The sequence below is a fragment of the Pezoporus flaviventris genome, unplaced genomic scaffold (genome assembly GCF_033815535.1).
Source record: "Pezoporus flaviventris isolate CSIRO_AGI_PZ_B2104156 unplaced genomic scaffold, CSIRO_AGI_Pfla_v1 ptg000025l, whole genome shotgun sequence".
Lineage (NCBI taxonomy): Eukaryota > Metazoa > Chordata > Aves > Psittaciformes > Psittacidae > Pezoporus > Pezoporus flaviventris.
The window spans coordinates 20,415,528-20,429,834 of record NW_026892573.1 but is presented as its reverse complement, the minus strand read 5'-3'; the positions used below and the strand labels follow the sequence as shown (position 1 = coordinate 20,429,834).

The 14,307-nt window shown below is 39.2% G+C and overlaps 1 protein-coding gene across 10 annotated transcripts in view; it reads left to right on the top strand.

Moving 5' to 3' along the window:
• Positions 1 to 14,307, top strand: part of GRIA4 (glutamate ionotropic receptor AMPA type subunit 4) — a 220,621-nt gene that overhangs the window by 132,922 nt on the left and 73,392 nt on the right. For all 10 annotated transcript variants that reach the window (XR_009744190.1, XM_061457772.1, XM_061457778.1 and 7 more), the window contains exons 5-7: positions 8,732 to 8,785; positions 10,759 to 10,917; positions 12,809 to 12,976. Coding sequence is in view for 9 of the 10 variants with exons in the window: in XM_061457772.1 (XP_061313756.1) it covers positions 8,732 to 8,785; positions 10,759 to 10,917; positions 12,809 to 12,976 (381 nt within the window). In the remaining variant the exon portion in view is untranslated. The remainder of the gene's footprint in view (positions 1 to 8,731; positions 8,786 to 10,758; positions 10,918 to 12,808; positions 12,977 to 14,307) is intronic.

Genomic DNA, 14,307 nt, shown 5'->3' with positions numbered 1-14,307 from the left:
GCCTGTCCTGCTGTGTTTGTGGAGTCATGCTGAGCATCAGGCCACAAAATAAGGCAGAGATCTATACAAATGAGCTCATTTGTTTCTCATTGCTCCATTGGCACACCTATATGCAGCTCTTGAGATAAAAATACTTTGTGAGTGGGTGAACTGTGTATCATCTTGTATTGAATCTTGCAAACCCATAATGTATTTGCATCAGAAACAGCTAGAAGGAATACTACAGTGACCAGATCAATCTCTGTGCTACTTGAAGTGACCAAATGAAAAAAAAACAACTCCATTAAACTGGACAACATGCTTCTCCAGTATTTTGGTTCCTCATTCTCTGCTACTAAATACTCTGCTACTTCTTCCTAATTCCTGATAGTCCTCTTGGGCAGATTTTTAACAGGAATTTAATTTAACCATGTCTCCATAATGAACTTCATGCAAAGCTCAGCGAAGCAAACTGAAAAACACAGACTAAATGTAATTGCATTTGCCTAGGACCTTTATGTTTACTTCTTTCTGAAAGAGAATATCACTGCTTCTAATTTCTGTTTTCTCAGGCTTTTTTCATATGCAGTAACATTTACAGTGTGTGTTTCTATATTTGTACACACGAATATGTACATAAACACATGCACATAGGCATATACAGGACTATGTAGCAAAAAATGTTTCTCCTTTCTGCAAGAATGGGAATCTATTTCCTTTCTTCTTCCATCTGTAGCAGCTCCATCCTCTCCCACCCGTTTCCATCTGAAAAAATTCAAACCTCAGCATTCTGTGTGTTCAAAGTCTTGCAAAATGTCCACTGTGAGCAGCATTGAATTCTGCATAGTGAATCAGTTTTGCTGTCAGAGATCAACAGTCTGGCTCCTGGTCTAGCAGACAGGCTGATTCCAGACTTTTTTCTGCTCCCTGCCCTCCCCTACCCATAAGAGTTAAATGGGATGTTTCCCAGTAGACAGGCACTTTTCTCAGCTCCATCAGTGTTCTGTATCATGAGGATCAAGCTTCGCTGCTCACCAAGGGCTGTATTTGCCTTTAAACATAGAGGTGAAAACTGCTATGCAGCATCTGGCACATATTTAATGCTTCAATATGCACAGCTGAACTGATACATAATAATAAAAAGTACATTGTGCTTTGTTATATTAAAAATTAAACCCATTGTGAGGTTGTCACATAGCAAACTATCATTAGTAAAAATTACAAGCCAGTAAACTCTAGTTAATAATAGCTGACAATACTTATTAACAAGCATGATAGGCAAGTAGCTGCGCAGTGTCTTGGATGTTGTTCATAGTTGTCTAACTCAGTTTTTCGATGTGTCATTTGACATCACTGATCCTCAGCTTCTCCAGCTTTGAGATATGTAGCTGAAAAGTACCATGTATGTGTTAGCATTGAAAACCAAATCTCTCTGATGGGTAAAATGAAGAAGGCTGTCACAAAAAGATTGATTATTATTATTACCATCAAAATGAAAGTAAATAAATATGTGAATGGAGAAAAGTACAGAAGATGACATATTCCACTCCTTCTAGATCTGCTCTTTCATATTTTGCCAATGGAGAGCTAAACCTGAAAAAGCTGAATTCCTCTAAATTGATCAAGTTGTAAATTTTGCTGGTTTTGAAAACATTTTTTCCTAACGTTGGTTTCCAGCGTGTCTACTAACTGAAGCTTCCAACTGACATTGTTGAAAATAATATTTAGATCACTTGCATGATTAATTTAAGGTAGTAATAAAAAATAAAAACATAATACTTTAATAAGTTATGTCATAATACAGAAAAGCATAAATTAATTGGACATGTTAATTAGAGTATTAGCTTAATGATTCCTCCACAATTTCTTCTACTTTCCTTTTTTCATGAATGCAGAAGTGCATTGGCACAAAAGGTCACTAGCACAACACAGGTAAATGCTCATCAAGAGATTGCATTGCTTTCACATGTAGTTAAGTTGCATGATGAGGATTTCTTTATCCCTTGAGTCAGAAACAGCGTGGACTGTCTCCAGTTGTCCTCTATATCTTTCTTATTTTCATGAACGAAACACAGGTTTAGTTCTGCTCACACAGAACTGTGGGAGCAAATCATGCGCATGGCACGCAGTATTTTGGGCCGGTAGCAGCATTGTTGGACTTAACACTAATTCAGGGACATAGTAGCAGCTCTCTGTGTATCTCTTCTTAGTCCCAGGGTGAGTGGGAGATTCATAAAGTGCCTTTTCTTCATCATTCCTTTCTCTCCATGCTTTTTTTTCCCTGAAGGTCTAGGGAGTTGCTTCTTAGTGACACTGTAATGTCAATGCAAGCTGATAGCTCTTCTCCTTGAGGGAGCCAGCTGCCAGCACTGCCACCAGCATTTTCCTCACCCCGCAGAGCCAGGAAGGGCTCTCTGCATAGGCTCATTTTCTGTGAAGCAGCTGGGGTTTTGCACACAACAATAGTCCCACACTGCACAGTAATAAAAACACATTTTGTCACTGCACCACACAACTGATGAGGTTTGGACCCAAGAAATAGGTTATTTCAGTTACTGAAAGAACAAATAGGCCGTAGAAGACAAAGGATGAATACAGATGGTTTGGAGGTTTGTAAAACGACCTTCTTACACCCTTCCTCTCTTTCCTCCCCTCTTTTTTCCCTACAAGTCTGCACATCCCATTTAGCTCTGAGTGAGCCTTTTGCAGGATTAGGCTTCTGAGCAGCAGAAGAAAGCAACCAGCCATGCTTAGAGCACTGGTTAATGGCCTTTGAGCCATCTCTCCAGGTTTTCTTACCCAGCAGCTGCCTGTGCTGTGCAGGGCAATCCCCTGCCAGCTGGTTGTGGGCATGGGGGCTGTGTGGGAAGCATCCTTCCCCTCTGCTCAGTGTGCGCACCGCTGTGCTGGCTCAGTGCCTGCCTTCACAGCAGAGAAAGAAACGCTGATCTGTACAGAGCCACTTCTGCTTTGTGTATTGCCTTCTTTAACATCCTCTCTGGTGGCTGTAGGCCGTTAACAGTCAGCCCTTTCCCCAACAATAGTGCCCTTTTGCAAGCACTAGCTGTTAAAATTAAGCTTGTTTCTCAATTGCTTTTTTATGTCTTTGTAAAAGATTTATTCTTGCTTCAGATATTGTATAAAATCTCATTTCAGTCGTGATTTACATCATCACCGTTTCTACTGCAATATTTCAGGTCAGGTCTCAATCTTCCGTCTTTAACAAGTCTCCACACTTTTTATATTGTGTTAGACAGACTTCATTTTATTGCAGGTGTTCTTTTTCTTAAGGCAGTGGATTGTTACACAATAGTAAAGAGGAAAACCTTTGTTAAAGTTCCATTGGTAATGCACAGCAATCACCTTTTGAAGAGATTTAACTGAAAATAAGTCCTTTTCACTCCAGCTGTACTGACCTCCATCTCCTAGAAATCATAACGAGGGACATTTTATGCTGCAGAAGTTAAACATTCTTTTAAAATGGGTTATATGCAATATCCATTTCATAGTAGTAAAGAACAGAGGATGACTTGGGGCCTGATTCTCTGTTCAGATGCTGATGTAAGCCTGGCAGTACTTTTATCAAAGTCAGTGAACTTGTCACTCCCAAAAAAAAAAAAAAAAAAGAATCAAAGCAGACAGTGGTAGCTCTTCTTTTCTATAGTGGAATTCTTTCTGAATTTCCTAGGCCAGGCCATTGTCCAGCTAACTGGAAAGAACAGTATTGTACGGTAAAGTCAGAAAGTTCAGAGTTGTGTCTAAAGCCTAAGCGAGATTCAGATATCACTGGCCCTGCTTTACCACACATTAAAGTCAGTGGTATAATTCTAATTATATTTGGTTACACTAGTATCACCAAAATGAGAATATGGCATTTTCTTAATTGCAGTATGGTAGATCAGCAACTAAAAATTCTCACAAGCTACTGCTCTTTTTAGTTTCTTATACAAAAATACATTTTGTAAAGTGAATGGAGCCTAAGGCTGTTGGTTTGTTTTTTTCTTCAAAGTTCACCTTTCTGCAGACAATCACATACACAGTAATATTTGTGAGGAAAAAGAAAAAAAAAGGAAGAAAAAGAGTTGCATTAGATTCTGAAATAACCGTGATAGCCTCATGGCCTTTACACTTCACTTCCTTTGGTTCTCTCTTGTTGCATTCACTGAAATGAAGGATTCACTAACAATGTGACTACAGGATAATATATGGAATGGCTGTTGTCTTTTCTGTTAATGGCAATTTGGGAAGCAGATTGTATTCTTCCTCAAAACAGTGTTGATTACTTAATAATTACTTTAGTTTTACAAATAAGAATATAAAAGAGTTCCAATTCTAAGCACTAACCACCTTGGTCATTGAATCAAAACATGCAAATCAATACACAAAATCCATTGCAGCATCCTGCTTTCCCCTGCTCTCAGCCTTCTCCAAAGAAGTCACAACTCAGCTCATCCTTCCCAGCACTTTCTTTCCGAAACCTCCCTGAGAAAGCTGAGGTCACCTTAAACTCTCACAGTGACAAAAGTTGGGTGCACTGTGTGGTGGTTAAGAAGTCTTTAAGGAGAAGTGGTGTTCAAGAGTGGGAGTACAGTGCAAAAATAAATGTTTAGAAGGTGTAAGTGAAGAAGTGCTACATGAGCGTGTAAGTGAAGAAGTGCTACATGAGCGGGGAGGAATGGATCTCATCCCACTTACTCAGCTTGCCAGCACTAGGGCAGCTTTGAATCAAAGCATGCTGAAGCAGTGAAAAGGACAGTTACACATACAGAGGGTCCTCCCTGACCTGCTGTATCAGCAGTTTCATGGTTTACCACTGCTTCTGTGACTGGCAAAGCCCACCTTTGATGCCTAGCCCTGCCTCAGGTTTTGCAACCTGCCACAGTGAGAGCCAAGTCAGACTTCCTCCTTCCTAGGCAGAACTGCCACGGGTGCCTGGGGCAGCGTTGCCGTCTCTTCACAGCCTTCCTTTTGAAATGAAGACCGTTCTCACTGCTCAACCTTGTGATATACATGGATTTCCTACATGCCCCACAGATGCTCAGGGCTTGTCTAAGAGAGCGGGGTCCACAGGCATGGAAAGCATCATAGTGGGTTTCAGGAACAGGGTCTTTTGAATTGAATCTCCTGATTCACTGCATTGTACATCAAGAGTGGACTCAAAATACATGGATTGGCTTTCTTTTGGATGATGCCAAACAGAAGATGTGCATAGAAGCACCTCTGAAGAGTAGTGTGAGCTCATTCTAGTAACCAGGGTAAAGACAACCCAAAGTAAAATGCTGAAACAGACATGTGATGGATGTGAGCTCCTTCGCACCAATGCCTTTGCTGTACAGATCTTATCTTACCAACTATGCTACTCACTAATGTAGATGTTAGGCAATGCAACTCTGCCCTCTCTCAGGACTGTGACTGAGATTGGCCCTTTGGTCTGAATTTAAGTGTTGTACAAGGTTTTTTTAAGGTGCCCCCATCTTAATGAACTTCTATAGCAAAGGCTTTCTAGAACACGGTCTCACCTGTCAAAATCTCAGTCCTGTTTGTCTTTCAGAATACATCTGCTGAATCTTCTACCCCCCATCTTCATTCTGACGTGGAAGAAAAAAATTCTTCCTTCACTCGCCAGCACTTGTCTGTTTAGTTTGTGGTTCTGGGCAGTATTTACTGTTATGTGTATGGACTGTTTGAAGTCTTGTCTCTGTTAAAGCTCTAGTAACTGCTAACCTTTTAAAGCATAGGAAGAAAGGTCTGAGAGTTCTCATTCCAGACTGAGTAGCTGTCAGAAACTTCTCTTGTTATGAAGGATTTATGTGCATTGCCTCAATTTGTCTCTAGTGCAGAATCACAGTACAGAGAAAGGTGGTTCTTCAGGTAGCAAGAATTCATATCCTCTTTTATAGACCATAATCTGCAACTTTGATCATTTGAGAGAGAAAGGTGACTGTATTTGTATTGGGTATTCAAAAGTATGATGTGCTTACTGCATGTTTCACTAAACAGGCACTTTTTTCCCAAATCATAGGCAATTTCTGGTTTGCAGACTGTATGGTTAATAACCATAAGCATTTTCAAATTCAAAATCAAAATTGTATCCAGTCTTGGTTGGGAATACAAGCCATATAGCACCATTTCTCTTCTCTGTTTTCACGATCAACATTCTTACAGTGAAATTTGGCTTCGTTAACATTAGGGATATAAAATGTAGGTGTCTACATCAGAGCTAATCATCATCAACTCTTTTTCTTGTCAGTGCAGAAAAATCCGCACTTTCAGGGCACAAGCTGTCTAATTAATTTTGCACATGTGCTTTAGGATAAGATGAATCATTTCCTCAAAGTGCCTGCTCTTTCCACTGACTAAAAAGGAAGTTAAGAAAATTAGATGATACATAAATGCATACCTTTATCACTCACCCTAAGAGACAAGTTTTGAGAGAATACACTGAAAAACTCATTAAAAAAAAAAAAATACAGGAGTTGTGCAGTAATATATACATGTATTTGCTAGGAACAGGCACAGAAGCAAATCTGGGTAATCATTTTCAGTATTGACTTATTTTGTCTGTGACAACTATGGACTTGCATCTGACATACCTCACCGGTTATAGATTGATCATGTTGTTGCTGTATTTGACTGATAATGTTGCAATGATTATCACAATTTGTGTTATGAAACCAAACCAGGGAGCAGATCACTAAGGGTGTTAATTGCCAAAGAAAGGAGCTGCAGTCATTTGCCCAAGCTCAGGATCTGGTACATAGTTATGTCACATACATCTTAAATCATGTTAGTCCACTTACATTCAAACTGTGATACCGTAGTTATTTAAAAATGTAAGTATTTAATCTATATCAACTTCCCTATAATGGGTAGGCAAACATATTTTCATTATCATGTATTACTGAAGGAATAAAGTAAAAGCATTCTTGGTGTCAGGGATCACATCCCTGTTGAAGCCATTGAACCAGCAGGAGCTTGAATCTTTTTATTCAGTGAAGAAAAAAAAACAAGCCAACAACGTGACAGCACCCTCCTTACATGTGTTGATAGGGAAGTGTGATATCTCCCTCTTGCCACCCCACCCAGTAAAATAGTAACAATGGTGTTTAATCACTGATCTAATGGGTGCTTGAGTCCAGTGAAGGGTGACAATCTGGTCATGGCTTGGGGGAGGGGGGAGTGGTTTCTCTAAAGGCTTTTTAACTTATGCTTGCTTTTTAAGTAAGATTTTTAAATAGTTAAAAAAATAAACTATATTTAAATAGTTTTATATACAAACTATAAATAGAGGTTGGGGAAAAAAGAAGAACAAAAGGATAACAGACAGATTGCTTATTTACTTTGGTACTTTACAGACAAGATGCTTATGCCACACCCCTTTGATTTTCCCTTCCACTTTGCTGTAGAAACAAATTGATTTACTGGAACAATAGAGCTGGGAATCAAGCATTTCCAAGTCTTAATACAGCTTTAGGTCCTGGGTCCTTAGATGTCTTTGGCCAGATTATTTAGTCCTTCAGCAACTTGCCTCTCATCTCCAAAATGTGATAATTATTTTTTACTGCACCAGGAAAAGGAGCTGCAAGGCTTAGTGAATGTTTGTTCTGTCTTTTGAACAGGAGGTGGGATCTGTAAAGGCAAGAAGCTTCCAGTTTTTCAGGACAGGGCTTAGAGCTAAGATATCAAAGCAGGCAAGGAGGCAGATCTATAAGCTTCCCATTACCTACTGAGTAACCTGCACTGCATAGAAAACTTCTGGCTGTATCTTATTTATTCATTTGGAAGGATGATAAAATGATTTGTGGAGATGACTGCATGAGGAAAACAAACAAATAAAACAACAGCATAAACTTAAGCTGCAAGCTGACTCTTTCTGAATAAGTGGTGCACTACCAAAAGTGAAGAGTCAAAAGGACTCTTGTACTCTTTACTGGTATTAAATGCAAGCTGCATGTTGTAGCTATTACTGTTAGTTTCTTTAGTAAAACCGATTTAAATTAACACCATTTTCTATTGACAAAATATTCTATTCTCAGTTTTGATTTTCAGCATGTTAAATAAAATGCATTCCATCACAGAAAGGGCAATAATATTGATACAAGGCGCAGGCTGACATAGATATTGTCTAAACCCTGTTGCTGATCTTGCCATATCAGGACTATAGTGGCTGCACATCATGGCTGTCGCCTGTTTGCAGCATTTGGTGTTATGTTTTGGTTAAACACTCAAGGGTAGCCTTGCTGCCCATTCTTGCTCTGTTCCCACTCATGCCAACTCCCAAAGTCTTTAGCGTATCACTAACTGATGTATAACACTCATAGTATGTGACCGTCTCAACAGCAAACAGCTTTCATCCTAAGAGGTGAAAACCCAGTCTGATTCAGAAATTCCTCATTTATTTAAAATGCAAAGAACATCAGCAGGTAGGCATTCTAGCTAATGTTTGACCATGTATGATCTCCTCCTTATGAATTTTCATCCCATAGTTAATTGCTCTATTTGATAAAATGCTATACTACTGTTACATTTTCGATCATATGGAAGACAGATTACGGGTTCATTACTTAGTCATTTTCATTTTCTTTTTCCTATGATTAAGCACCTGGAAAGTTATAGCTATCTTATCAGAGAAAGGCTATCAACATATTACATGTTACATATTCCGTGATTTGTATCTATCTGGCTATGAAAACACCTTCCTAGAGAAAACAGTGTGACGTTGTTTTTTTCTTTTCTCATTTCTCTCCCACAGATTGTGAGCGTGGGAAAGCATGTTAAAGGATACCATTATATTGTTGCCAACCTGGTAAGATACTTTTCTAGAATTATACCCTTGCTCTGTAGGTGAAACACTCAGCTTTACTTTGAAGTTGTAGCACTTCACACAACATTTGCCATTTGTCATTAATATGTGGTTGCACATAATACATTCTTTATGGTGCGTGAAAGAACTTGGTTTTGTTGTTACAGCCATCTAGACAAGAAGGGCACAAGGTTTCTCTCAAATTTTATCAAAATCAATGTAGCACAAAGGACTGCCAAGAGTATCTGGTGGCTGAATTAGAATTTACAGAACCACACTACGATTTTTGACTCATCTTTTTAGTATTACTAACAAAACAATTCTCAAAGTAACTTTTCTGCATTCTCCAAGGAACATTCATTTTGCTGTAAAATCAGCTATTTCAAGTCAAATTGCTAGTTCAGTATTTTCATTCCAAGTCTAAACTGTATATTCACACAGATAATGTTCGGGAGAGGGAAAAAAAACAGAAAGAGTAAATGCAGTATTTTATTATTAAAATACCCTATTCTTTAAACCCAAATACTTGCCTGGCAAAGAACAGTGGTTATAAGACAGGGTCTAGCGTATGGTCTAAATTGTTTTCTTTTTACTCTCCCTCAAGGAATTTTAGTTGACATGAAATATTTATTGTGCTTTGCTGTACTTGTACCTTAACTCAAGATCACTTCAGATTATTTTTAAGACCTCAGGCATTTTAAATGAGATATGTCTGTTCTCTTAGGTCTTACAAATTAGATTTTCACAAATTTATAGTTCCCCAAGTAAGTTTTCCCATATAAAATCGTTGCTGCATACAAGAAACCTGAACTGCTAGTGGGATATACAGTGGAGACAGGCATATCTACCCATCTGCTTCAGCAGGGGTACATGTTGATATCTGCTGGCTGTTGAATAATGTGGGTAATACAGCCTCCTGATCTGTCACCTTTTATATTTGCTGTCAGTATCCCTTAAGACATGAATCAAATCTCGATCTTTAACAGTTTTTTGTTTTGTGGTTTTTTTTCCCTGGGATATTGGGTCAATAATTCACTTTCCCTCACAACCCCCCAATCTTCCTTTTTTAAGTGTGACAGTACATGTCTGATTGCACGGATAAATGCCAATCAGAGAAATTTAAGAAAATAAAAATAAGATAGCTCTGAGCTAGTGTTAAACACAACATCTAGGAAAGAGCAGAATGATTCATGCTAGCTTTTTAGCTTGCTTTAGCGGTTTACATTATGCAGTTTCTTGAAGTTCAGTTTTGTCTCTAAAGGCAAATTTTACTAAAGGATTTGTCTTCATATATGCTGAACAAATTAGCCTGAGAAACTAGTAAATCAGGAAGCATGTGTACTTTATTGTTTCTTTCAGTATTGTGGGTCACTCTAGGATTTCAATACATATATAGCAGATCTGAAAGCTACCACTATCCAATTTCATCAAAGTGTGATTCTGATGTTAGGTTTTCCTTTCACTAATGGTGAGATCCTCATGCACTGTATCTGCTTTCTAGTGTCTACTACATTACCTCGTTATCTCAGACACCTTCAGCCTAAACAATGAATCCTGGAATGAACTTATTTACATATTTGTTCATTTCGCGAACATGCAAAAAACAGGCATATATTGGTTAAAGCACTAGTGCAGTGCTCATTCAAATCTGCGGGTTTTGATGGAAATTGGATTAAGGATTTAATATTCTGCAGGCACTTTTCAATTGATTCGCCAAAGGCATTTGTTCAAAAACTGTCTGCCATTCCCAGCAATGTGTTGCTTAGCTGTAAGACCACACTAGCAATAATGCTGGAAATTTATTTCTTGGTTTTGTTTCATTCTTTATTACACAATGGAAATCATCAACAAAGGTTCAACATTAGTGTCTAATGGAAACCTGATGCTGTACACTCTTACGCTGCCTTGTTAGCCTAGAGCAGACTGGACCCACAGTGATGTGCAAGGACAAACAAAATCTTAAATTGGTTTTCTAGGGATTCAAAGATATTTCTCTGGAGAGGTTTATGCATGGAGGAGCCAATGTAACTGGATTTCAGCTGGTAGATTTCAGTACCCCAATGGTAGCTAAGCTGATGCAGCGCTGGAAGAAGCTGGACCAGAGAGAATACCCAGGATCTGAGACCCCACCAAAGGTACTGGCTGAAGCACTACCAAATGTTCTATCACTTAAGTGTTCTAATTTCTGATTAACTTTGTTGAATACATAAATGAATACCTTAATATTTAGGCAGAAGAGAAGGCAGTTGATCTTACTAATACTTGCTAATAATTATGTCTATCCTTATGATTGTATGATAGAAACGCAAACTGCAACACTTTTCACTGATGTGTTTTTATGTCCTTTGTTACGTATTCTCCAACTTCACCCCTTTACTGACAGGAATTAAAGGTCAAAAGCTTAACTGACAATTTAATTTCAACCAGTCTTACATTAATTAGTCTAATTATCTGGATTCACTTAGAGTGCAGAGCTTTCCAGACAGCTGAACTCTTCTGTAAATGAGATATAACTGCAATTGTAAATTTATTACCCTGAAATTTCATTTGGAGTTTCCTCTGGAAATCCTGTCCACCTCAAAACCTGGTGTAGTGATCACTTTCAGGCACAACCTTACAGTGAAATTACATCCCACTGTTCCTCTCTCTTAATCTCTCACAGATGGATAACAAAATATCTCTCACCTATAATTTTCTTGGCAGGCACATCACAGCATAGTTGTAAATATGATTTCATCAAAATAGTTCTGGTATTATATGTACTAATGAATATCAAACCTTGTTGAAAATGGGATCCTTTATGCTGGGCAGTGTGCAAAGATAAGCAGTCAGCCCTCCTTTGGCTGGGAGATTGATGTGTTAGCAGAATTTAGAGAAAGTATCAACGTAGATACAAAGCATAGCTACATAATTCAGTGAATATTAAAGAAATTTATGTCTGAAGATAAAAAACAAACAAACAAACAAAACCAAAGATGCTCTGGGCTATGGAGTGCAGATATCCCCACGTAGTGGTGACAGGAACAATTTAGTCTATATGACTCCTTGCCGCATGAACAGGATTGTGCTGCCTTCTTCTGAGAATCATAGAATGGTTAGGGAAGGAAAGGACCTTAAAATGATCTAGTACCAACCCCCATGCCATGGGCAGGGAACACCTCCCACTAGACCATGTCATACAATGATTAATCTAGATCGCACATAATTCACCTATGGATAACCAAAATTTGAGATTACAACGATAAACAGTGTCCCAAAGAGGTTATAATATACAAGACAAAGGAAGGCAAGGAAATTAGATTTTAATAAGTGAACTAAAACTTATGAAGTTCCAGGGCATATGCATAGCAGCCCTGGGCATGTGAACAACTTCACATGTGCAGTATGTTCATCAGAGGACCATACTGAGAAAATGTCCCTTTGTTTATGTGGCTTCAGGCTAATATCTGTTGAAGACTTGCTTTACACATTTCATTTGGCATGTTCTCAACCTAAAGCAGTTACTGTAGTTAGTGTAGAAACATAAACCCCTCACTCCCCTATATCATTCGGAGAGCCAACACAGGTTTTCTGATAGGAGATAAGATACTCTTAATCATTCTTAACAATTCCAATAGCCCGGATGTCTGCTCATTAGCCATGCATTTTTTGCATTTATATTTTCTCAGTGAATTAGTGTTCCTTTCTTTTCTTTTGAGTAAATTGGATGGGTGGGATTATGCCTTAACACATAAGACAATTGGAAAAAAAACAAACCTTAAGTATTTCCAGTTCTTTTAACAACTCTTCAGAGGTAGATTTCTCTCCCTTAAGAAATACAGTTTCAAAGCTGGAGCTACTGAAATATACTCTTCTCAGTCCAGCATTTCTACCTTAGTCAAAATTACTTTTGCTTTTGAGGAGAATTTTTTAATAAATGAAGGTGCAGAAACTGCTGCACAATGAATCAAACTATAAATATCTGAGACAGATCATTTTTGTAAAGACATGCCAATGCTGAAGTGGTGTGTTTGTCCATCTATTTAGTATACATCTGCATTAACATACGATGGAGTGCTTGTGATGGCTGAAACTTTCCGTAATCTTAGAAGGCAGAAAATTGATATTTCAAGGAGAGGAAATGCTGGTGATTGTCTTGCTAACCCTGCAGCCCCATGGGGTCAAGGAATTGATATGGAGAGGACATTAAAACAGGTAAGGGCAGGCTTTATTCTGGTCATCTTTTAAATATTGGACAGAGGTTGTACAAGATATGGTTTGGAAGATACTATGCACAAGGGTAGTAATGAGAGATGGAAAGCTTGTTATTCATTTGTCGTTTGTAAACAGCTGGGGCTGTTCGGGTTGTTTTGGTTTATAAATTGGAATGAAGAAAGAGGGCTGCTACTACTATTTGAAACTTCTATTATTTTTATTAAGGTAGTTGGGCTTTCCTTTACTGAATTGGTGAGCTTATCTGTTAGTTTTGCATATAACCTGGATGTACAGATATTGTCATTTAAGGAAAATGGTATAGCTGCATAGAATCATAGAATAGTTAGGGTTGGAAAGGACCTTAAGATCATCTAGTTCCAATCCCCCTGCAATGGGAAGGGACACCTCACACTAAACCATCTCACCCAAGGCTCTGTCCAGCCTGGCCTTAAACACCGCCAGGGATGAAGCATTCACAGCTTCCTTGGGCAATCCATTCCAGTGCCTCACCAACGTTACAGTAAAGAACTTCTTCCTTATATCCAATCTAAACTTCCCCTGTTTAAGTTTTAACCTGTTACCCCTTGTCCTATCACTACAGTCCCTAATGAAGTGTCCCTCTCCAGCATCCCTATAGCCCCCTTCAGATACTTGAAGGCTGCTATGAGGTCTCCACGCAGCCTTCTCTTCTCCAGGCTGAACAGCCCCAAGTTTCTCAGCCTATCTTCATACAGGAGGTGCTCCAGTCCCCTGATCATCCTCGTGACTCTCCTCTGGACTTGTTCCAACAGTTCCATGTCCTTTTTATGTTGAGGACCCCAGAACTGCACACAATACTCCAGGTGAGGTCTCACAAGAGCAGAGTAGAGGGGCAGGATCACCTCCTTTGACCTGCTGGTCATGCTCCTTTTGATGCAGCCCAGGATACGGTTGGCTTTCTGGGCTGCAAGCGCACACTGAAGCCAGCTCATGTTCATTTTCTCATCGACCAACACCCCCAAGTCCTTCTCCTCAGGGCTGCTCTGAATCTCTTCTCTGCCCAACCTGTAGCTGTGCCTGGGATTGCTCCCACCCAGGTGTAGGACCTTGCACTTGTCATGGTTAAACTTCATGAGGTTGGCATCAGCCCACCTCACAAGTGTGTCAAGGTCCCTCTGGATGGCATTCCTTCCCTCCAGCGTATCAAGCGAACCACACAGCTTGGTGTCATCTGCAAACTTGCTGAGGGCGCACTCAATCCCACTGTCCATGTCAGCGACAAAGATGTTGAACAAGAGTGGTCCCAACACTGATCCCTGAGGGACACCACTCCAGCTGGTCTCCAGCTGGAC